This window comes from Hyaena hyaena, unplaced genomic scaffold, assembly GCF_003009895.1.
Source record: "Hyaena hyaena isolate Hyena2069 unplaced genomic scaffold, ASM300989v1 scaffold_54, whole genome shotgun sequence".
Lineage (NCBI taxonomy): Eukaryota > Metazoa > Chordata > Mammalia > Carnivora > Hyaenidae > Hyaena > Hyaena hyaena.
The window spans coordinates 3335317-3353686 of record NW_024080685.1 but is presented as its reverse complement, the minus strand read 5'-3'; the positions used below and the strand labels follow the sequence as shown (position 1 = coordinate 3353686).

Below are 18370 nucleotides of genomic sequence, written 5' to 3'. Positions count from 1 at the left end.
GGGTCCATCTTTCCATCCATGTAGTCTGTGACTCTTTCAGTGACCCAGAAAAGAGGCAAAAAAAGACCTCAATGAACAATGAGAAGGAAGAGGGCACTGGGATTGGTGGCCCAGGGCTGTGGTGGGTGTTAGCTATGGAGTTTGCCCTCAAGAACAGAACCAGCAAACAGAAAATCCAGTCTTAGCTAGGATAGGAGGAAGGAAGGGTTCAATTTGAGCATGAAGTGCTGAGAGCCAAATAGGAAGGAAGTTTACCAGATCTTTTTTCTAGTTATAAGGGAGAAGATGCCTGCCATCTGCAGAGGACCCCAACCATTGCCTAGGAAGGGGACGAGCAAGGGTGAGTGGGCTGGCATGGTCTTTGAAGCAAAGTAGGGCACAGGGACAGCTAAGGTAGACAGCTGGCATCTAGAGTGGGGGGCGGGCATGACAGAGCATTCCCTTGGCAGGATCAGGGGTGGGGAAACGCTACTGATTATGGGCACTCAAAGACCAAGACCGGGGATCACCCAAGCACTGTGGCCCCCAGGCTTGGAAGAGTTTAATCATTCCAGACCCCACCCCCAACCCCAGGCCTGGTTCTCAGGGGCTGCTGCTCAAAGACCTTTGGTAGCTGCAGCTGGGTAGAGCTGGGAGTGGGCACCACTGTCATTGTCAGTGCCCCAGGTTCAGGTCTCTTCCAGTCATCTAAGGCTGAGTAATACATGAGGATAAACCTTAGAGGATTAAAACAACAATCCTTTATTTTGCATTTCAGGCAGGGCAAGGCAGGGACCACTGAGCTCTATATGTCCAGGGTCGATGACTCAAATGGCTGGGTACCGCAGGGGGCTGGCTGGGCATCTCTCTTCCTGCAGGCTCAGACCATCTCCCTCTGGTCTCTCTTGTGTTCTCTCCAGCATGTTCTCAGGGTAGCTAGACCTAATGGTGGCTCAGGGCTCTAAGAGCAACAACTTCCAGATGCCCAGGGGGAAAGAGATTACAAGGCATTTTTTTTTAATTTGGTTTCAGAAGGTCCAGGATATGTGATTTCTACCATATTCTATTGGTTTAACAAATCCGGCCCAAATTCAAAATTAAAAAATAAAGACCCCACCTCATAATTGAAATGTCAGAGAATGTGCCATCATTTTTAACGCATTGCACTAAGTCCTTAACAAAGTCCCCCAGTGAACTCCCTGTCTGCAGATTCTCATTGGTGGCAGCTGGGAGACAGCAATGCACAGGGTAGGAAAAGCAGGGGCTTTGGAGGATACCAGACAGGGATTCTTGTCTAGGCAGGATCTACCATTCAGCAACTAGTTGAGCTTGTTAGGTGACTTACCTTTCAGAGCCATGGTTGTCTTGTGTGTCACATGCGAATAATAATATGATAGTACCAAGAAAACATACTTCTCAGATCTTCCAGTGCAGAACATAACTGATCAACAGATCTGTCTGAGAGGCTGAGATCTGAAATCTGTCCTCTGATATTCATCCCCAGCTTGGTGCAGAAGCCATTTTCCCGGGGCTGCTCCTACCCCATGACTAAGTACAAGAGGTCTCTTTCTGGGAGATGCTGGACTTCTGGGACATGCCGGTTTAGCTTGAGGACCCCATACAGCCTTGCAGAACTCTCTTAGAGCTGCACTGTAGTAATAGAAGCTTCCTTCCACTCAGCCTTCCTTGCCTCTTTACATAGGTCACACCTATATCCTGGGTCCAGCTCCCTGGGGATGTTCCCTCCTCAGTCACTTGCAGAGTGCTCCTGTCTGGCACTGCTTTGGGGTGGGGGGAAGCAGAATGAGACAGCCACCCAGTCACAAGGTTGCTGTGAGTTGATATAAATGGGTGTATGTGAGCACCTAATCAAAGGCTGGCATATAGTTGACATTCATTTAAGTATTCATTCATTCACTCATTCATTCACTCATTCATTCGAGTCCTGCTGTGTGCAGGCTTTAGCCTGTGTGCCTGGAACATAATGGTGAGCAAAACAAATAGGAACAATGTCACAGCCACCTGCTTGAGGCTTCTTACTGAGTCTCACTGCTGAGGGATAAAGTCCCAACTCTTCTATGGGACACAAAGAGCCTTTCAAAGTCTGGCCCTGCAGGCGTTCAGCCTCTGCAAGCCTATGGTTGACCCGGAGAGTGAGGGTTGGAGTCAGCGAAGAAGACACGGAGCCAGCCTCTTCAGGTGGACTGCTCAAATTTATTTTTCAGTTTAGGATTTTTATAGCATATCCAATCAATCATGCTTAAACAATCTACATTTTTAGAAAGTAGTCATGGTACTTAACATTTCTAAGTTTTCTTGGCAACAGTGATTTCACAGTACATGATTTCCACTTAAACCAATAAAATTTAACCAGGTAGTCATAACAAAGTTCTACATATTCTTTACTACCTATGGCAGGGTATCTAAGGATAAGTGAAGCATATAGCCAGAATACATGAGAACACAGTACCCTTTAATTGTTTAAGTTTAGTGGGCAAGCAAGAACAGGATTTACTTGTACCCGTGGTTATAGATGATAGACTTTCACATCCCCTTACTAAGAAAGATCAATATCAACATTTACCATAGAGGACATGTGGAATTGTTTTACATGGATCAACTAGAGTTTGGTCTCTGCATTTACAGGTCTCATTCTTTGGCCAGAACAATCCGTAAGTTGCCTCACAGGCTCGAGACCAGGGGCAACAGGCAAATATTTCTCTAACACTTTTCCAAGAAATTCCTCTAAAACTAATAAGTTTTGTTTTGTCTCTGCTTAAAGCATAAGATGTAGTATTGTTGGCAATTAGACCCCTACAAGGAAAATGAGTTCCAGGTCTCTTATAGACCCCATGCATACCAGACTGTCCCCAATTTTGCCAGCTACTACCATAAGTATAAGACAACATCCTATTGAGGCGACGAGCATGATATTTAGGTACACTCCATTCTGGAGGAAGAGGGGGAACTTTAGGCAATTCTGGTTTCATATTAACCCTAAAATAGACTAACAGCGGAGGTGACAGTAAAAGGCACAGACTAAGCAGAGAAGAATTCTTCAGGGGGTTCTTCTGACTGCCTTGAAGTCTATACCACAGGTTTTTCCCTGGGCCTTGCCATCAGGGATGACCTGCGCAGTCCTTTCCCACAGGTTTTTCCCTGGGCCTAGCCATCAGGGATGACCCATGCAGTGCAGCTTCTGTCTCAGGCATGGCCCTAAGGGACCTCAGCACCTCCCACTCTGCTACTCTGCACACCTGAACCTAGACTCAAAAGGAAGTTCCTTCTTTCCTCCTTCAATCTTGCTCTTTCACCCCCAATGTCTTAGCACACTTTTTTCCTCTCCTTGAAATACCTCTCACACCCTTGCACACACCCGTCACATGAAAAACCTTTACACATCCCCCAAATCCAGTTCAGTCGTGGGATCCTAGGTCACCCCGGGGCAGAACATGCTTGCGGGCACAGATCTCAGCACGCACCGATGACTTACTGTAAGTGTCCCTGCTAACTGGTGAGCACGTCTAGAGCAGGGGCAATGTGGTATCCACCCCGAACCCCCAGAGTTTGGCACTTGGTAGGCCCGCAGTTCACATCTGCGAAGCGGCTGAGCGAATGGCCCGGGGAGTCCAGGCGATTTTCTGGGGTGACCCGGGTGGGCCTGCGTCGAGGAGGAGGGGGCGCATCTGGGCTCGGTGGCGGTCGGTGAGACCCGCAGGCGCTGGGGGGCCGTCCGGGACGCGCGCCGCTCGCTCGGGCCGAATCGCGGCGGCCGCCGCGGGGCACATGACTGCGGGCTCAGCCTCCGCCCCGCCCGCTTCCCCGCGCAGCTGCGGGCCGTCGCCTCCCCGGGCTGCGGCGAGCCGGGCCGGCGAGCGTCACCGCCCTGCGCGCTCCCTCTCTCGCTCCTGACTGCGCGGGGCCGGCGTGCGACTGCCGGAGCGAGGGAAACCGAAACCGAAGCGGGTCGTTCCCCTCCCCGGGCCGCCAGGCAGGCGCACGGGAGCCGGGAGCCCGCAGCCGCGGAGCCGGGAGCCGCGCGCAGAGCCGGGACCGCGGGCGCCGCAATCGCGGGTGTTCAGGCCGCTGCAGCGGCGGCCCCTCCCTCCTTCCTGTCGAGTCGCGGGGCGGCGGGGCCCGGCTCGCTAGCGGCGAGCACAATGGGCAGGTGCTGCTTCTACACGGTCGGGACGCTGTCCCTGCTCCTGCTGGTGACCAGCGTCACGCTGCTGGTGGCCCGAGTTTTCCAGAAGGCCGTGGAGCAGACCATCGAGAAGGTGAAGCGGGCGAGCCGTGTGTGTGTGTGTGTGTGTGTGTGTGTGTGTGTGTGTACGCGCGCGCGCGCTCCCGCGTTGGGAGGGGGATACTTCCAGCCCACCCTCCGACTGCTGTACCTCCTGCAAAGAGCATCTGCACCCCGGCAGACCTTCCGCACCAGAGCCCTCCTTTCTTACTTGTCTTCTTGAGGTTGGGAGGGGAGGGTTAGAGAAGGATGGGGAAGAATAATAGGATATGACTATGGGTCTAGACTTTTTTTTTTTTTTTAAGCTTTCACTTACATTCTATCCTTTGCATCCCCTTCCACGCCCCTCCCTACACCCCAGTCTCAGCTCGGCCCAAACATATTTCCCACCCACTTCATGAAAAAACAAAACTAAATGAAAAACACCACAGCCCAGGCAGGTTTGTTGGCTGCTTGCTGCAGCCTTTGAAGTGGTGTAGGGCTGAGAGTGAGCAGCGGGTGTGCGGTCTATTGTGTTCTTGGTTTCCTGGCAGGGCAGTCACTAGAGAGGCCAGGCCTTTGGGCTGTGTAAAGCCTCTGCAGGCTACCTTCCAGCTGAGCATGTGGCATCTTGTACCCATCCTCTGTGTTGCTTTGTCTCCCCATGGATTCTCGTTCTTCTTAAGGAACCATCAGCTTCAGGCAAAGATGCATGTAGGTTTTTGAAGGAATCTGAACCTGTCTGTTAGCCTAGATGAGTGGCCTGGAGAGCTGGTCATTTCAGAAGACATGTGGGTCATTTGACTTTTCCAGCGCTCATTCCTTCTGCCCTTCAATACACATCCACTAATCTGTGTGGAAAGAGGAACAAGAGAGAGTTACTGGGATCACTTTTTCTTTAAAAAAAAAAAAAAAAAAGTCATCGAAGCAGCCTTTCTTGTAACCACAAGTTTAATTTCTCTCACCGGTTTTGACTTGCTGTTGGCTGGATAAAAAAAAAACCGGTTTGATCACTGACCTCCCCTGTCAGTCAAGTTGTGTCAACCAGATGGCAACAGACATGTTCCTTTAACAGAGGTCTTGAAAAGCCGTCAATTACTTGACATCTGGCAGTTTAAGGCAAATTTTAAAAAGTCATGGTAAATCATAATTTAATTTTAAAGTTCATATTAAGGGAACATTAAGTTCACAGTTTTTATTAAAGTTTATGTATTTTCAGGAAGAGAGAGAATTCCAAGCAGGCCCCATGCTCTCAGCACAGAGCCCCACGTGAGGCTTGATCCCATGAAATGTGAGATCATGACCTGAGCCGAAATTAAGAGTCAGACACTTAACCAACTGAGCCACCCTGTTACCCCTAAGTTCACATTATTAAGGGAAGATGAAGCCCACTGACTGAGCTTCTCAAAGACCACTGTTTTCCCTGAATACCCACCCATGAAGGAAAAAACTAAATGGAATCTTTTCTACTCTCAGCCACCTGCAAATCCATGGCAAGATTGCTTAAGGATATAAACTCTTGCCTGGATGACCAGAGGTAAGCAGTGCAATTATAGTCTGTATGTGAATCTTCTTGTGTGGCTTTAAAAGGCTGTTTCAAGAGAGCCCTATAAGAGGAGAGATCTCCCTGGTGCCTCGGACGTTACCAGCCCTCAAATGCTCTCTGGGTCTTCATTTCATGGGCAGGTAGGGAGGTGGCTGTAAGGCAGCTTGCCTGCGCCTTGAGTTTGCACTGATATTTGGTGATTGGCTTCCTTATGTGGTTTTCTGTATGAGGAATGGACTCCGATCAGACTAATAAATCATAGTACAGAGGAAGTGGATTTTCAGAATTGCCCAACCCCATTAAGGAACACTGTACAATATGGCGTATGCAATTAAATAACAGGGCTGGTTTCAGGGGACAGGACTATTGCCAAGTCAGCCAGAGGTCACGCATTACTATCATTACCATTCTGTTCTCCCGGGTCACCTGCAGTGTGGTAGTCTGGTATAGTGGGACAGAGTAAGGACTCTGCAGTCTATACCCCTAGACATCAATCTTTGCTCCACCATGTTCTAGCTGCGTGACCTTGGGCTAGGTTTCCTGATTCTGGGTTTCCCCATTAGTAAATGAGGATAATAACAACTCATGAGAGGCTGTAAGACTTATTAGGGAAAATGGGTAGTTTTCATGGGATATCTTTAGTGCTTTGTAAGTCAGTTTTATTTTTGTTAGGAACAAAGGAAAAATACATGAGATTTGAAGTCAGACATCCTGTATCCAAATCCTGACCGAGCCTTTTGTAGGCTTTTTGGTTCTGGGCAAGTTACTGAAGTACTCTGAGCCTCGATTGCATTCCTTGGGAAGTAAGGAAGTTAGCTATCTTAGGTATATTTACCATGAAGGCCCTTCCAACACCCTCTACCTAATTCTGTATCCCAAATTTTCTCTTCCTTAGGAAGGGTCTCCTCACACTGTATAAGCTTCCCACAAACCCTGGACCTGCCTCTGTGTGAGCTGTTGTGAGACTGAGGGAGGTAATCTGTGTAAAGCACCCAGCAGTCTCAGGCAGAGGATAAGTGATCAGTTATGGCTGTTGTCATTCTTTCCATTTGTATCATGATGAGACGATGTCTTCATAACTTGACCTTAATAAAGTTATAATGTAATCCACCCTGATACTCCCAGTTCTTAGTTTTGTTTTGTTTTTTTCATTTGAAGATTTTCCATGCCCTAGCTTGTCTATCAAAAAAAAAAAAAAAAAGAAGAGAGGAAAGGGGAGAAATTCAAATGAATAGGTTTGGCTAATTATGAGAAGCAAAGTGACATAATCCCTATTAGATAGATTTGCAGGGAGATTTTAAGATTAAAAGGAGATTTAAATTTGGGCCAGTGAATGGAGTGGAAGGAACCAAGACAATTTGATTCTTTTTTTTTTTTTTTAGAGAGAGAGAACGATTCAGGGGAAAGGAGCAGAGGGAAAGAGAGAGAGAATCTTAAGCAGGCTCCATGCTCATGGAGCCTGACGCAGGACTCAATCCCATGACCCTGGATTCATGACCTGGGCCAGAATTGGCAGTTGGACGCTCAACCCACTGAACCACCCAGGTGCCTCTGGCTCCATTCTTGGCCCCACTGGTTACCGTCTTGTATTGAGCAAGTCCTGTAATTGTCTCTGCTTTAGTTTTCTCAATTGCAAAACAGGCACAGTAACATCTCCCTCCCTCCTTGTCTGTTCACACCCACTACTTAGAGGATATTCTGATCAGGCCTTCTCCCTCAAGCATTTTGATTTCCTGAAGACAGAGCTTTGAAAAACCCATTTAACCTCTTTTTCCTCCTTGGAACCCAGAAGGGCAGAAGTTTATGTTCTGTCTCCTTTGGTGACCCCACTCATTGTCATGGCGCCCGGCACATGCCGGTAGGTACACAAGTTGCCTCACATTTGATCATTGTAGTTGAAAGAGTAGTATTCTAGGAATCAGCAGAACTTGGCTAAAATTCTTTTTTTCTGTCATTATGAAATACTTGGATGAAGTTGAGCAAGCCCAGTAGAGAACATTCAACCCCTCGAAACCTCGGGTTTCTCGTTTTGAAAATGGGAGTAATAAGAAAACCTGCCTTAGAGTTGTTGCCAAGAGCAAAGTCAAAGGATTGCTGTAAAAAAAGCACCTTGCATAGCGCCCAGATAGTAGCATTTGTTATTGTTTTTAGCTGTCATTTTCTCATCTGTGAACTGAAGCTTATGTAGTAGATAAATTTCCTTCTAGCTCTGGACTTCTGAGATTCTGTGCCACAGGCGTGTGAGTTTTGCTTAATAACAACTTTGCAGCTCAGAATATTAAGTTTGCCCTTAGACTCACTGAGTGAACATCTCACAGAAATGGAAACGTGGAGCCAGCCAAAGTCAGGGCTGGTGAAGAAGCAGTGGGCTGGCAAGGGAACCAGTGAGAAGGAAAGAAACTGTCCACATGTTTTCCTTCCTGTGCCTGGGCCAAGGAAGGGTGAGCGCATTAGGTGTCAGGGATGAGATGAACGGGACAAATATACTTATCCTTGGCTGGGACCTGAGTGAGACTCTGGATAAGAAGGATCAGCTAGCCTCCTTTAGGAGCCATATAATTTGGGAGCCATTGTGCTGATACCTCACGAAATGAAAGATAATCACCGATAAATTAACCAAATAACATTAAAGGTGAATATGTGGGTGTCTTCTTTTCTAAAACTGAATTAGTTAAATATCTTCACATATGATTATGTAAAGACAACTATATACAATCTTAAAAAGATCCTTCTTGCATCTCCTGAATTGTCTCTTTTCAGGGATATGATGACTTAGAACATTAGAATAAGAAAAAACTTTAAGCATCACTTAATCTGTTATCTTATAGTCAAGGACCTGAGCCTATGTTTTCTTTTTTTTTTTTTTAATTTGTTTAGAGAAAGAGAGAGAGAGAGAGCAGGGAAGGGGCAGAGAGAGAGAGAAAGAGAGGGAGAGAGAGAGCATGAGCAGGGGAGGAGCAGAGAGAGGGAGAGAGAGAGAGAATCCCAAACAGGCTTCTCACTCTCAGTGCAGAGCCTGACTCCGGAATTGAAATGATGAACCATGAGATCATGACCTGAGCCAGTATCAAGAGTTGGACGTTCAACTGACTGAGCTACCTGGGCAACCTGAGCCTATGTTGGTTTTTTTTTTTTTTTTAATGTTTTATTTATTTCTAGGAGAGAGAGAGAGAGAGACAGCGTGAGCAGGGGAGGGTCAGAGAGAGAGGGAGTCACAGACTGAAACAGGCTCCAGGCTCTGAGCTGGCAGTCAGCACAGAGCCCGACGCGGGGCTCGAACCCACGAACCGCGAGATCATGACCTAAGCGAAAGTCGGACGCTTAACCGACTAAGCCACCCAGGCGCCCCGCCTATGTTGGTTTTTAAATATGATGGTGTGTATCAAATTGCCTTTATATTTATGTGCCACTGGAAATGTAAATCACTGACTTACCAGAGACTGGATGGAGAGGTAGGGGCAGGGTTAGGCATGCAAGCTGGGTCTCCTATATTATTTTCCCCACCCCAAGGCTGATCATATACTCTGTTGCCTGTAACAGTCCTGATTTATTTACACCTGTTGTCCTAGCATAATTACTAGCACCCTCTTTTCTTTTAAAAAGTCCTTGGTTTGGGGCACCTGGGTGGCTCAGTTGGTTAAGCGGCTGACTTTGGCTCAGGTCATGATCTCACGCTTTGTGGGTTCAAGCCCCGCATCAGGCTCTATGCTAACAGTGTGGAGCCTGGAGCCTGCTTCAGATTCTGTGTCTTCCTCTCTCTCTCTGCCCCTCCTTTGCTCACACTCTGTCTCTCTCTCTCAAAAATAAATAAACATTAAAAAAATTACAATTTAAAAGATCCTTGGTTTGGGGGTACCAGGATGGCTCAGTCGGTTAAGTGTCCGACTCTTGATTTTGACTCAGGTTATGATCTCATAGTTTGTGAGCTGGAGCCCCACGTCAGGCTCTGCACTGACAGTGCGGAGTCTGCTTAGGATTCTCTCTCCCCCTTTCTTTCAGCCCCTCCTCCACTCACGTTCTCTCTCTGTCTCTATCTCTCTCTGTCCCTATCTCTCTCTCTCAAAAATAATTAAATAAACATTAAAAAAATAAAAGTTCCTTGGTTTGGATAATAAGTTCTATTCTCACGTACCACATTCTCCTCCACTTCTTAGCAATAAAGAGGAGCAAGGAGCTAAGGCCCGCTCAAGTTGGCTCCAGAATGATAGGATTTCTCTTGTAACGCTGGAAGAGGAAGCTCCTGGAAGTCTAAGGGTGAGAACCACAGGACAGTCAGGCCTCCTGGGAGTACAGTGAAACTGGAAAGTTAGCGGGACCCACGCACACTCTGTGTCCCTCGCTCTTCCTCTGCTTGCCCTACACCAAATAGTTTCCTCTGTTTACTTGTTGGCCCTGGCTGTTTACTCATCTGGTGCTTCCTCAGCCCCAAGTCCAGCTGCTGGCCTCCCATGGACATGCTTTCTCTCTCGGTTTCTCCTTTCCAAATTTGCAGCAGGGTAATGTGATTGGCTCAGCACAAGCCGAAATCCTAGATCCTTAAACAGAGACAGTAACCTTGCGAGATTCTTTTAATTCCTAAGCAAAATTATCCAACTCCTCCCTGGCTTTTAGAAACATGATCTTGTGATATCAAAATCATATTATGTTTCTTTCAACATCTTACTAATTCATGGTGGCCACGAGTGCATTCATTATTGATGGCTGCAGCGATGGATTAAACCAGTAATTCTCAGTGTGGTTCCTAGACTCTAGGAACTACATCAAAAATCACTTATGGAGTTTAAAAAATACAGATGCTGGACGCCTGGGTGGCTCAGTCGGTTAAGCATCCGCTTTTTGTTTTTGGCTCAGGTCATGATCTCACAGGTTCCTGAGATTGAGCCCCGTGTGGGCTCTGCACTGACTGCAAGGAACCTGCTTGGGATTCTCTCTCTCTTCCTCTCTCTCTGCCCCTCCCCTGCTCACACGCTGTCTCTCTGTCTCTTTCTCTCTCAAAAATCAATGAATATTAAGGAAAAATAAAGCTAACCATGAAGCCCCTGACTGGTTTGGATGGTGATTATTGCAGCCATGTCTTCACTCCTCCAGATGGCAATTCCTTTTTTTAAAAAACTTTTTATTTTATTCTTTATTTTTGTTTATTCTTCTGATAAGAAATACATGTCATTATAAAAAGTCAGATATAACAAAAATTAATAAAACAAAAATAACTACCATTAACATATTGTTAATTATTCCACATTTTTTATTTATGCATGCATACTAACAGATATCCTTTACCAAAACGAGGTGCTTCTGTTCCTACTCTATTTAATTTCATCTGGTATAATTGACATAAGAAAGGGATGATAATTCTAGCTATTAGAGGATATTACTACTAATGATTACTATTATTCTTCGAGTTTCCATTAAAGGAAAGATTGGGCCGGAGGGGAAGGTTGTTGCTTGTGAGAACCGTTTTTGCTTTCTTGCTTCATAAAGTGCAAGATTTCATTCTGTCAGGCCACAGCAAAGGGGCCATCTGTTCTGCCAGACATTTGCTTGTTTCCTGGGGAAGAATCAGCAGGTGGGATTGTAAGATCATTAATGAAAACATAGGATGTTGGCCAAGTGACTAGGCATTTGTAGCCTGTATCCTCAAGATATACATACTATATATACACGGTATACTAAATGAGGGGACCGTTTTTCATCAGAACTGGTAACTAGTTAAAAGCAACTGAGGAAAATAAGGCTACTTTTGGTTTTTGCAATCTATATCTAAAAGCATTTGGATATATACTTTGGCAGTCATTCATTTATTTAGCAAATATTTACTGAGTATGGACCATTTGTGAGGCAATGTGCTTGCAGCTGTGGATACAATAATAAAGTAGACACAATCCCAATGCTTACAGAATTTATAATCTAATTCAAAGTTTTTGGGCTCAGGCCCCTTTACACCCTTAAACTGAAGACCCCAAAGAATTTACATTTCTCTGATTTAAAACTATCAGTATTTACAGTATTAGAAATTAAAACTGGTAAATTTTTAAAGCACAGATACACAAGCACATATTAGCTGTCGGAGAGCAATGACATGATTACATGTCTGGTGACTTCTAGAAATCTGCACTCTACGCTCATGAGGGAATGAGTGTGAAAAAGGCAAATAGTGTCTTAATATTACTATAAAATTGTTTTTAACCTTGTGGACCCCCTGAGAAGGTCTTGGGGACCCCCAGGGGTCCTCAGGCCATACTTTGAGAGCTGCTGATCTAGTTTTCATTTAATTATGATGATTTTTAGAATAACTTTAAAAAATAACATCATATCCCTGTTATGTTTCTGTAAGAACGACTTAGAAACTATGTTGTTAATGTCTTCAAACCACCAGCATTTTGTCTAGTGTGTCATATTCATGTTCCTTTAGTCTCCACACAACTCCATGGGTAAAGATGGTAGTTTGGGTCATGAGAGATGCAGGTTCAGTGAATCTCCTGATTTCCCTGTGTGCTAATCAGGCTAGACTAGACCATCAGCATCTCCATAGTTGAATTACTTCATAAGTCCCCTCCACCCCAGACCTGCCAGAGATGTTCGAGTCCCTGTCATATTTAGCTTTGTGCTCTTGCCCTCTACCACCAAGTGCACCATCACACAAAATACATGTTCAGTAAATATTACTCGACTAAGTGGAAGGATGAAGAGATGAAAACTTACATCTCTGGGGATGATGTCATTTGCATATTATTGCTCGTGTTGTTGTTTATCTTCACATTTTTGTTATGCTGTGTAGGCCAGTGGTCATTGCCTCACTATACCTTTAAAATCTGGAAACTTCACCCAAGAATCCAGGTTTCCAGCCTCTCTTGAAACATGTGATGCTGTGTGTGCTATCCTCACCACAGTCCCATGTGGTCACAGTCTGTGCAGAAGAGGGCTGCCCTTCAGAGGGGACCTCCCTCCCGATTCCCATGGTCCTCCTCATTCCTGTTGGCTCCCTAACTCCAAACTCAGGGAGGGTGCCCTTTGTCACTGTGCCTGCTCTGTTGTCTCTCCTAGAGTAGAGAAATACCTGTTTGTATCTGAACCTCAAAAGAAGGAAAGTTAAAGAGCCCAAGAGGGTCATGTCTTTGACAAAAATGAAAGTGGGAATATTTTTATGGAGAAATGAATATCATCTAGGGTCTGACATGCAAACCAGTGTGCAGACTCTCATCCATTTCACTCCACCACACCCACCCGGTCCCTTCAGCATTGAGTTTCACACTCTTTCTAGAGAAAGAGAGGCAGAATACCTTTGTTTTAAAGTGAGATCACTCTTGCAAGCTCTACTTTAAGAGTAGTTGCTTTTAACACTGTACTTCTGATAATCAACAGTAATGGAAGGGAGAGGAGACCGAGATAGAAGGAGGTGATGAACGCATCACTTATGTTGACTTTGAGAGAAGCAATCACAACCAAACAGGTTGTAAAATAATAAGAGGGGCTCCACAAGTTACACACAGCACCCGGGCATTATTTTCATGGGCCACACTTCTGTATTCACGTCTTAACATTCTCTTTCTCAGGCACTCTTTCAGCCACACCCTTTACTTACACATCTATTTCTCCAATTGTTGCCTGGTCCTTTTTTTTCCTTTAAAGTATGTATGTATATATGTATGTATGTATTTTGAGAGAGACAGAGCATAAGTGGGGCAGAGGCAGAGAGAGAGAGAGAGAGAGAGAGAGAGAGAGAATCCTAAGCAGTCTCCACAGGGCCAGTATAGAGCCTGATGTGGGGCTCGAACTCATGAAGCCACGAGATCATGACCTGAGCCAAAACCAAGAGTCAGACACTCAACTGACTGTGCCACCCAGATGCCCCTTACCTAGTCATTTTGATTAAGTTTCCATCTGGTGGCTGCTTTCTCTCTCTTTGGGCTGGCAGTTCTCAACCGTGGTTTCACATTTGTTATTACTCAGAAGCAAGAGTTTCAAGAGAACTCTAGCGGGTGTTTGGTAGCAGGAGCTTTTCAGGAAAGCTGTTCCGCCCTGCTGTCCCATCTGTCATTTACAGACAGAGCAGCAGCTTCCACATGAACTAACATTTGAACGTCAACTGTCAGATCTCATTAGCTGAAATTATTACAATTGCAGTTAAAGCAAAATGAATTCATCAGCAGTGACATAAAATGAGAATGTCCATGCATTTGTTCCTGAGTTAAAATAAGGTCAGAGAATTAGGGTAGAATGCTAATGGCAGCTTATTCCTTTTACCTCAACAGAGAATTTTAAAAAAGGTAAGAAATGTGAATGACTTACATTACTAGGAGAGTCTAGATTAGGTTTGCTTATTTTAACAGAGAAATTTCTATAAAGTTTTTTTTAACATTTTTATTTAGTTTTGAGAGGCAAAGAGAGACCAAGTGCGAGTAGGGGAAGGTTAGAGAGAGAGGGAGACACAGAATCCAAAGCAGGATCCAGGCTCCAGGCTGTTAGCAAAGAGCCCAACACGGGGCTTAATCTCTTGAACCGTGAGATCATGACCCGAACCAAAGTTGGATGCTTAACCAACTGAGCCACCCATGTGCCCTTCAGGAAGAACTTTTTAGAAACAAAGCAAATCAACTGGTGTTTTGCTATTTGGTGAGTTTCATCAATCTGGAGTCTAGTGACAATCGTTCACATGCTTTAGGCCAGGTTGCCAGCATTAGCCTGCCTTATCTCTGGGTAAGTTCAGACTGTATAGATGGTGATGTGGATGCTCAAGTTGTGTGTAATTAAGTAGCACTATTGAACTAAAAGAACAACCACGAACCCTCTTGAGTCCTGAAAGTTTCCTTGAAAGTATTACCTATCCCCATCCAAGCCTAAAGCAGTTTCCTCAGTGTTTATTATCATTTGGAAGTAGCTTATCCCAGGACAGCTTGGTCAGCAAGCCCCTCAGTTGTTGCCTTCCTGAAAGGTCTCTGTCAGTCTGGCTTGGATGCATTGTGTCTTTTGGCTGTATTATGTCTTGTCAGCTCTTACCCAAAGCAGCTAATCCAGCTTGTACCTGGAGAATGGTGGGTGGTTGAGTGTCACTGGTGCAAAAAGTGCCTACCAGAGAATGAGAGATGATGACAGGTGACAGGCTGTGTCCGATCGTGGATGGGCTTAGTGCAGCAGGTCAGGGACCTCGGACTTTATCCTTTGATCAGTGGGGAGAGCGTCTGTTCCCATAGGTTCTTTTGATAGAACTCTCTGGAGGCTGAGGTAGAGAATGGGCTTGAACCCGGAGAAGAGACCACCCACAGTATTGCTGCAGTTGAGATCACCTATGGGATCAGGAGTAGAAATGGTGAAGAGAAGATGAGATCAGTAGGATTTAGGACTGATTAGAGGAGAAAAATCATAAATCCATGTCTGGTCACATCGACTTTCAGCAGCCTGTGGGATGTCCAGGTGGGGATTTTAGAATGGATCTGTACAATGGAGATGATCCAAGTAATTTCAGGCATAAGCCCTTCTTTGGGCTGAATTACTGAGCCTTGCACATAATTGTTCACTAACTGCTTGGTGCATGCCAGTTTTGTGTCCTTAGCTAAACTTCTTTGTGAGGACAGGGCCTATGTCTATTGGGCACATAGAAATCTTTCCCTATAGGGGGTGCCTGGGTGACTCAGTCAGTTATGCATCCAACTCTTGATGTCAGCTCAGGTCATGATCTATAGGTTTGTGGGTTTGAGTCCAGTGTTGGGCTCCACTGATGGCACTGAGCCTGCTTGGGATTCTCACTCTCTTTCTTTCTCTCTCTCTCTCTCTGCTCCCCCACTCAAAAATAAATAAATAAACTTAAAAACATTTTTTTAAAAAAGAGAAATCTCTCCATATATATGTATTGGCTAATTAACTGAAAATAAGTTTTTCAGTTTAAATGATTAATTTGGTGGTTGACTCTACAGATTCACCACTCAACTCAATAATCCTCCCAATATTTCTTTTGGTAGTAGTACTACAATATTAGGCATAAAAAAATCATCATGTTCTACTTGGCTAAAATTTATAAGCAATATCCAAAGTCACATTGTAAAACTGTGGGTTGTGGGTTTGTAAGGTTTGGGACCTTACATTGGTGTTTAATTTGGTGTATCTAGAAGACTCAGTTGATTACAGGGTTTGCCTGGTAACTGTCGCTGCCCCAGCAAAATCCTCAGGGAGGAAGATCAGTGTTCCCAAGCCACAGCTTTATCTCTAAATTGTGCAAAGAGGTTCTTACCACCAGGGGAACCGGTTTGTTGCATTGGGCAGAATTAATGACTTCTTGTGCCAGACATTCTCCGGGTTTGAGGTTAAGGTTATTACTTGTTCTTTTCTGAGTCCATCCTTTGCAGAGGAAGCTCCTGGGAGTGTACAGTTGAATGCCTTGAAGATCTAGGGTAGAAACTACAAGTTTAAGGTCAAAATGAAGCCCCCTTCTGGACGATTCTAGGGCAGGAGGTTGAGGTGCTTTTTTGGGACTCATTAGCATGAGCGGCAGAGTAGCTACCTGGACACAGTGGAGCTCAGCTACCCCTTCCTCAGTCCCTCACTGTCTGCTCCAGCCCCGGGAGTATACCATGACTTCACACAGCTGCTAGCCTAGTTTCCTTTCCTCCAGCGGTAAGGCCTGACTCCCCAGGAAGGTCTCAGAGTCTACCTGAGGGCCTCTACATAGTTTCACAGTCTCCCTGAGGGTAAGGTTGCCAGATAAAATACAGGATACCTAGTCAAATTTGAATTTCAGATTAACAAGGAATAATATTTTAGGGAGTGTGAGTCCTACCATATTTTGATTCACTTCAGTGTTATCAGTTGTTGACATCATGCCATATTTATTTACTTCAGCTCTCTCTGATAAACTCTTAAATTATTTGAATGTAGGTTGCAGACATCACAATGCTTTGTTCCTGAATCCTTTAGCATGCATCACCTAAGAATTAAAGTACTTTGTGACACAACCCATGCAATATTTGGGATATACCTGAGCACCCTCTGTTTTTATTTGCCAAATCTGACAGCTCTACCCCAGGGGGTGTGGTGGTGTGGTAGCTGCTAGAGTGGCTAAGCCTGGGCTTTGCAAACCCACAGACCTGGACTTGACTTACTGGCTCTGTGAAAGCCAGTGTGGCCATTTTCTTATCTGAGAAATGGGAATTCTTATCTTGTAGGGTCAGTGTAAGGCTCAGAGATGATGGCATAAAGCTCCAGCACAGCCCCTGATTCCTAGAGAGCCAAATAGTAGCTGGCCATGGTAGTAATGGTACCTGAGCTGAATGTCAGGGGAAGGAAATACAAATGAAGAAGGTAACAATAAAGTCGCAACTGTTTTAGAACTACTGGCAGCTGCATTTGTGAACTTGCTTCTACTCTTTCATTTCCCTCCTCCTTCTGTTCTTGGTATGTGCACACAGACACACACACACAATGTGTGGTCCATTGCAGGACTTGCAGTGATTCCATAACACACACCTAGCAATGGAGTGGATGAAAAGAGACACGTTAAAGGTGCAGGAAAAGCCAACACTCTTGAGGGCAACATTTGAAAGGAATAAAAGTTGCTGTGAGGCTCGGCTTGAGTGTGAACTCAGCTGAGTGTGGCCAGGGAGAGGGGGGTGATGCATTAGGGGTGGAGGCAGGAGGCAGATGGTGAATGAGGAGAACCCCAGGTCGTAATAGAGTCTGGCAGGCTGCCAAGGACCGCTTTCATTGTTAGGTTTTGCATTTGCTTTGTTTAGTTAAGGACTCCAGTGTACTAAATGTTTATTTCTATCCCAAAACTGCCTTAGTCAACTTGAGATGTGGAGGAACAAGTTCAAGTCAGACTGTTGTAAAAACAGTCAGTTTTACCCTCGTTTCTGGAAAGGATTGTGCCCTTCTTTCTGGAATCTCTTCTATTTGTCTTTGGATTTTGGCCTAAGAGCTGGATGCAAACCAAAGAAGATAAACTCGCAGTTAACCCATCTGTCAATTCACACTTGCTGGCTCTTTTGAGGTTCATCATTCTGAGGTGATTTTCTTTCCTCTTATAAATAAATGAGATTACAAGTCCTTTCTCTCTGAAACTCTTTACATACTGGGATGCTTGTCAGGAAAAGTTAGCAAGGAATACAGCGTGCTAAATCAGCCATCCCGGCAATAATAGGGAAAGAAATACTGTGAAGCTGAGTGTGGGGGATGGTGGCTCTTGGAGCTTTCGTGGGAGCAGCGGCCACAGCTGATGAGGCATCAGCCTCGCCTTTGTTTTGCAAGGACAGAGGGAGAGCCTAGATGAAGTCTGTTCTCTGTGGATCCACTCGTTTCCTTCGGGGCCTCTTAATGACATTTTATAGAATCTGAGTATCTCAGATTTTCATTAAAAAAATAAGGGAATAATTATTTTTTCTGCTTCCAGGATTAATTTACTTCTGTTGTAAACCATCCCAACGCATAAAAGCATAACAGAGAGAATGGAGACCCCTTGTAATCCTGGCCCATAGAGATGTGTGTGATTAGATATTTAGTGTGGCTGCTTAGAGATTTTGATGGTAACTAAAACATCGAAATTTTAAAATGAACTGTATTTTACCCCACTGATATTTCCATGTTTGTGTTTTATCTGCTAGTCTTGTCCACGTATATACATATTTTACATTGTC

At 45.0% G+C, this 18370-nt stretch overlaps 1 protein-coding gene across 1 annotated transcript in view; it reads left to right on the top strand.

The window, feature by feature from the left end:
- Positions 1–3809: 3809 nt before the first annotated feature.
- SCARB2 (scavenger receptor class B member 2) overlaps positions 3810–18370 on the top strand; it is an 86635-nt gene continuing 72074 nt past the window's right edge. Inside the window, exon 1 of the mRNA XM_039230975.1 lies at positions 3810–4256. Coding sequence (XP_039086906.1) covers positions 4140–4256 — 117 coding nt within the window. The 5' untranslated portion in view covers positions 3810–4139. The remainder of the gene's footprint in view (positions 4257–18370) is intronic.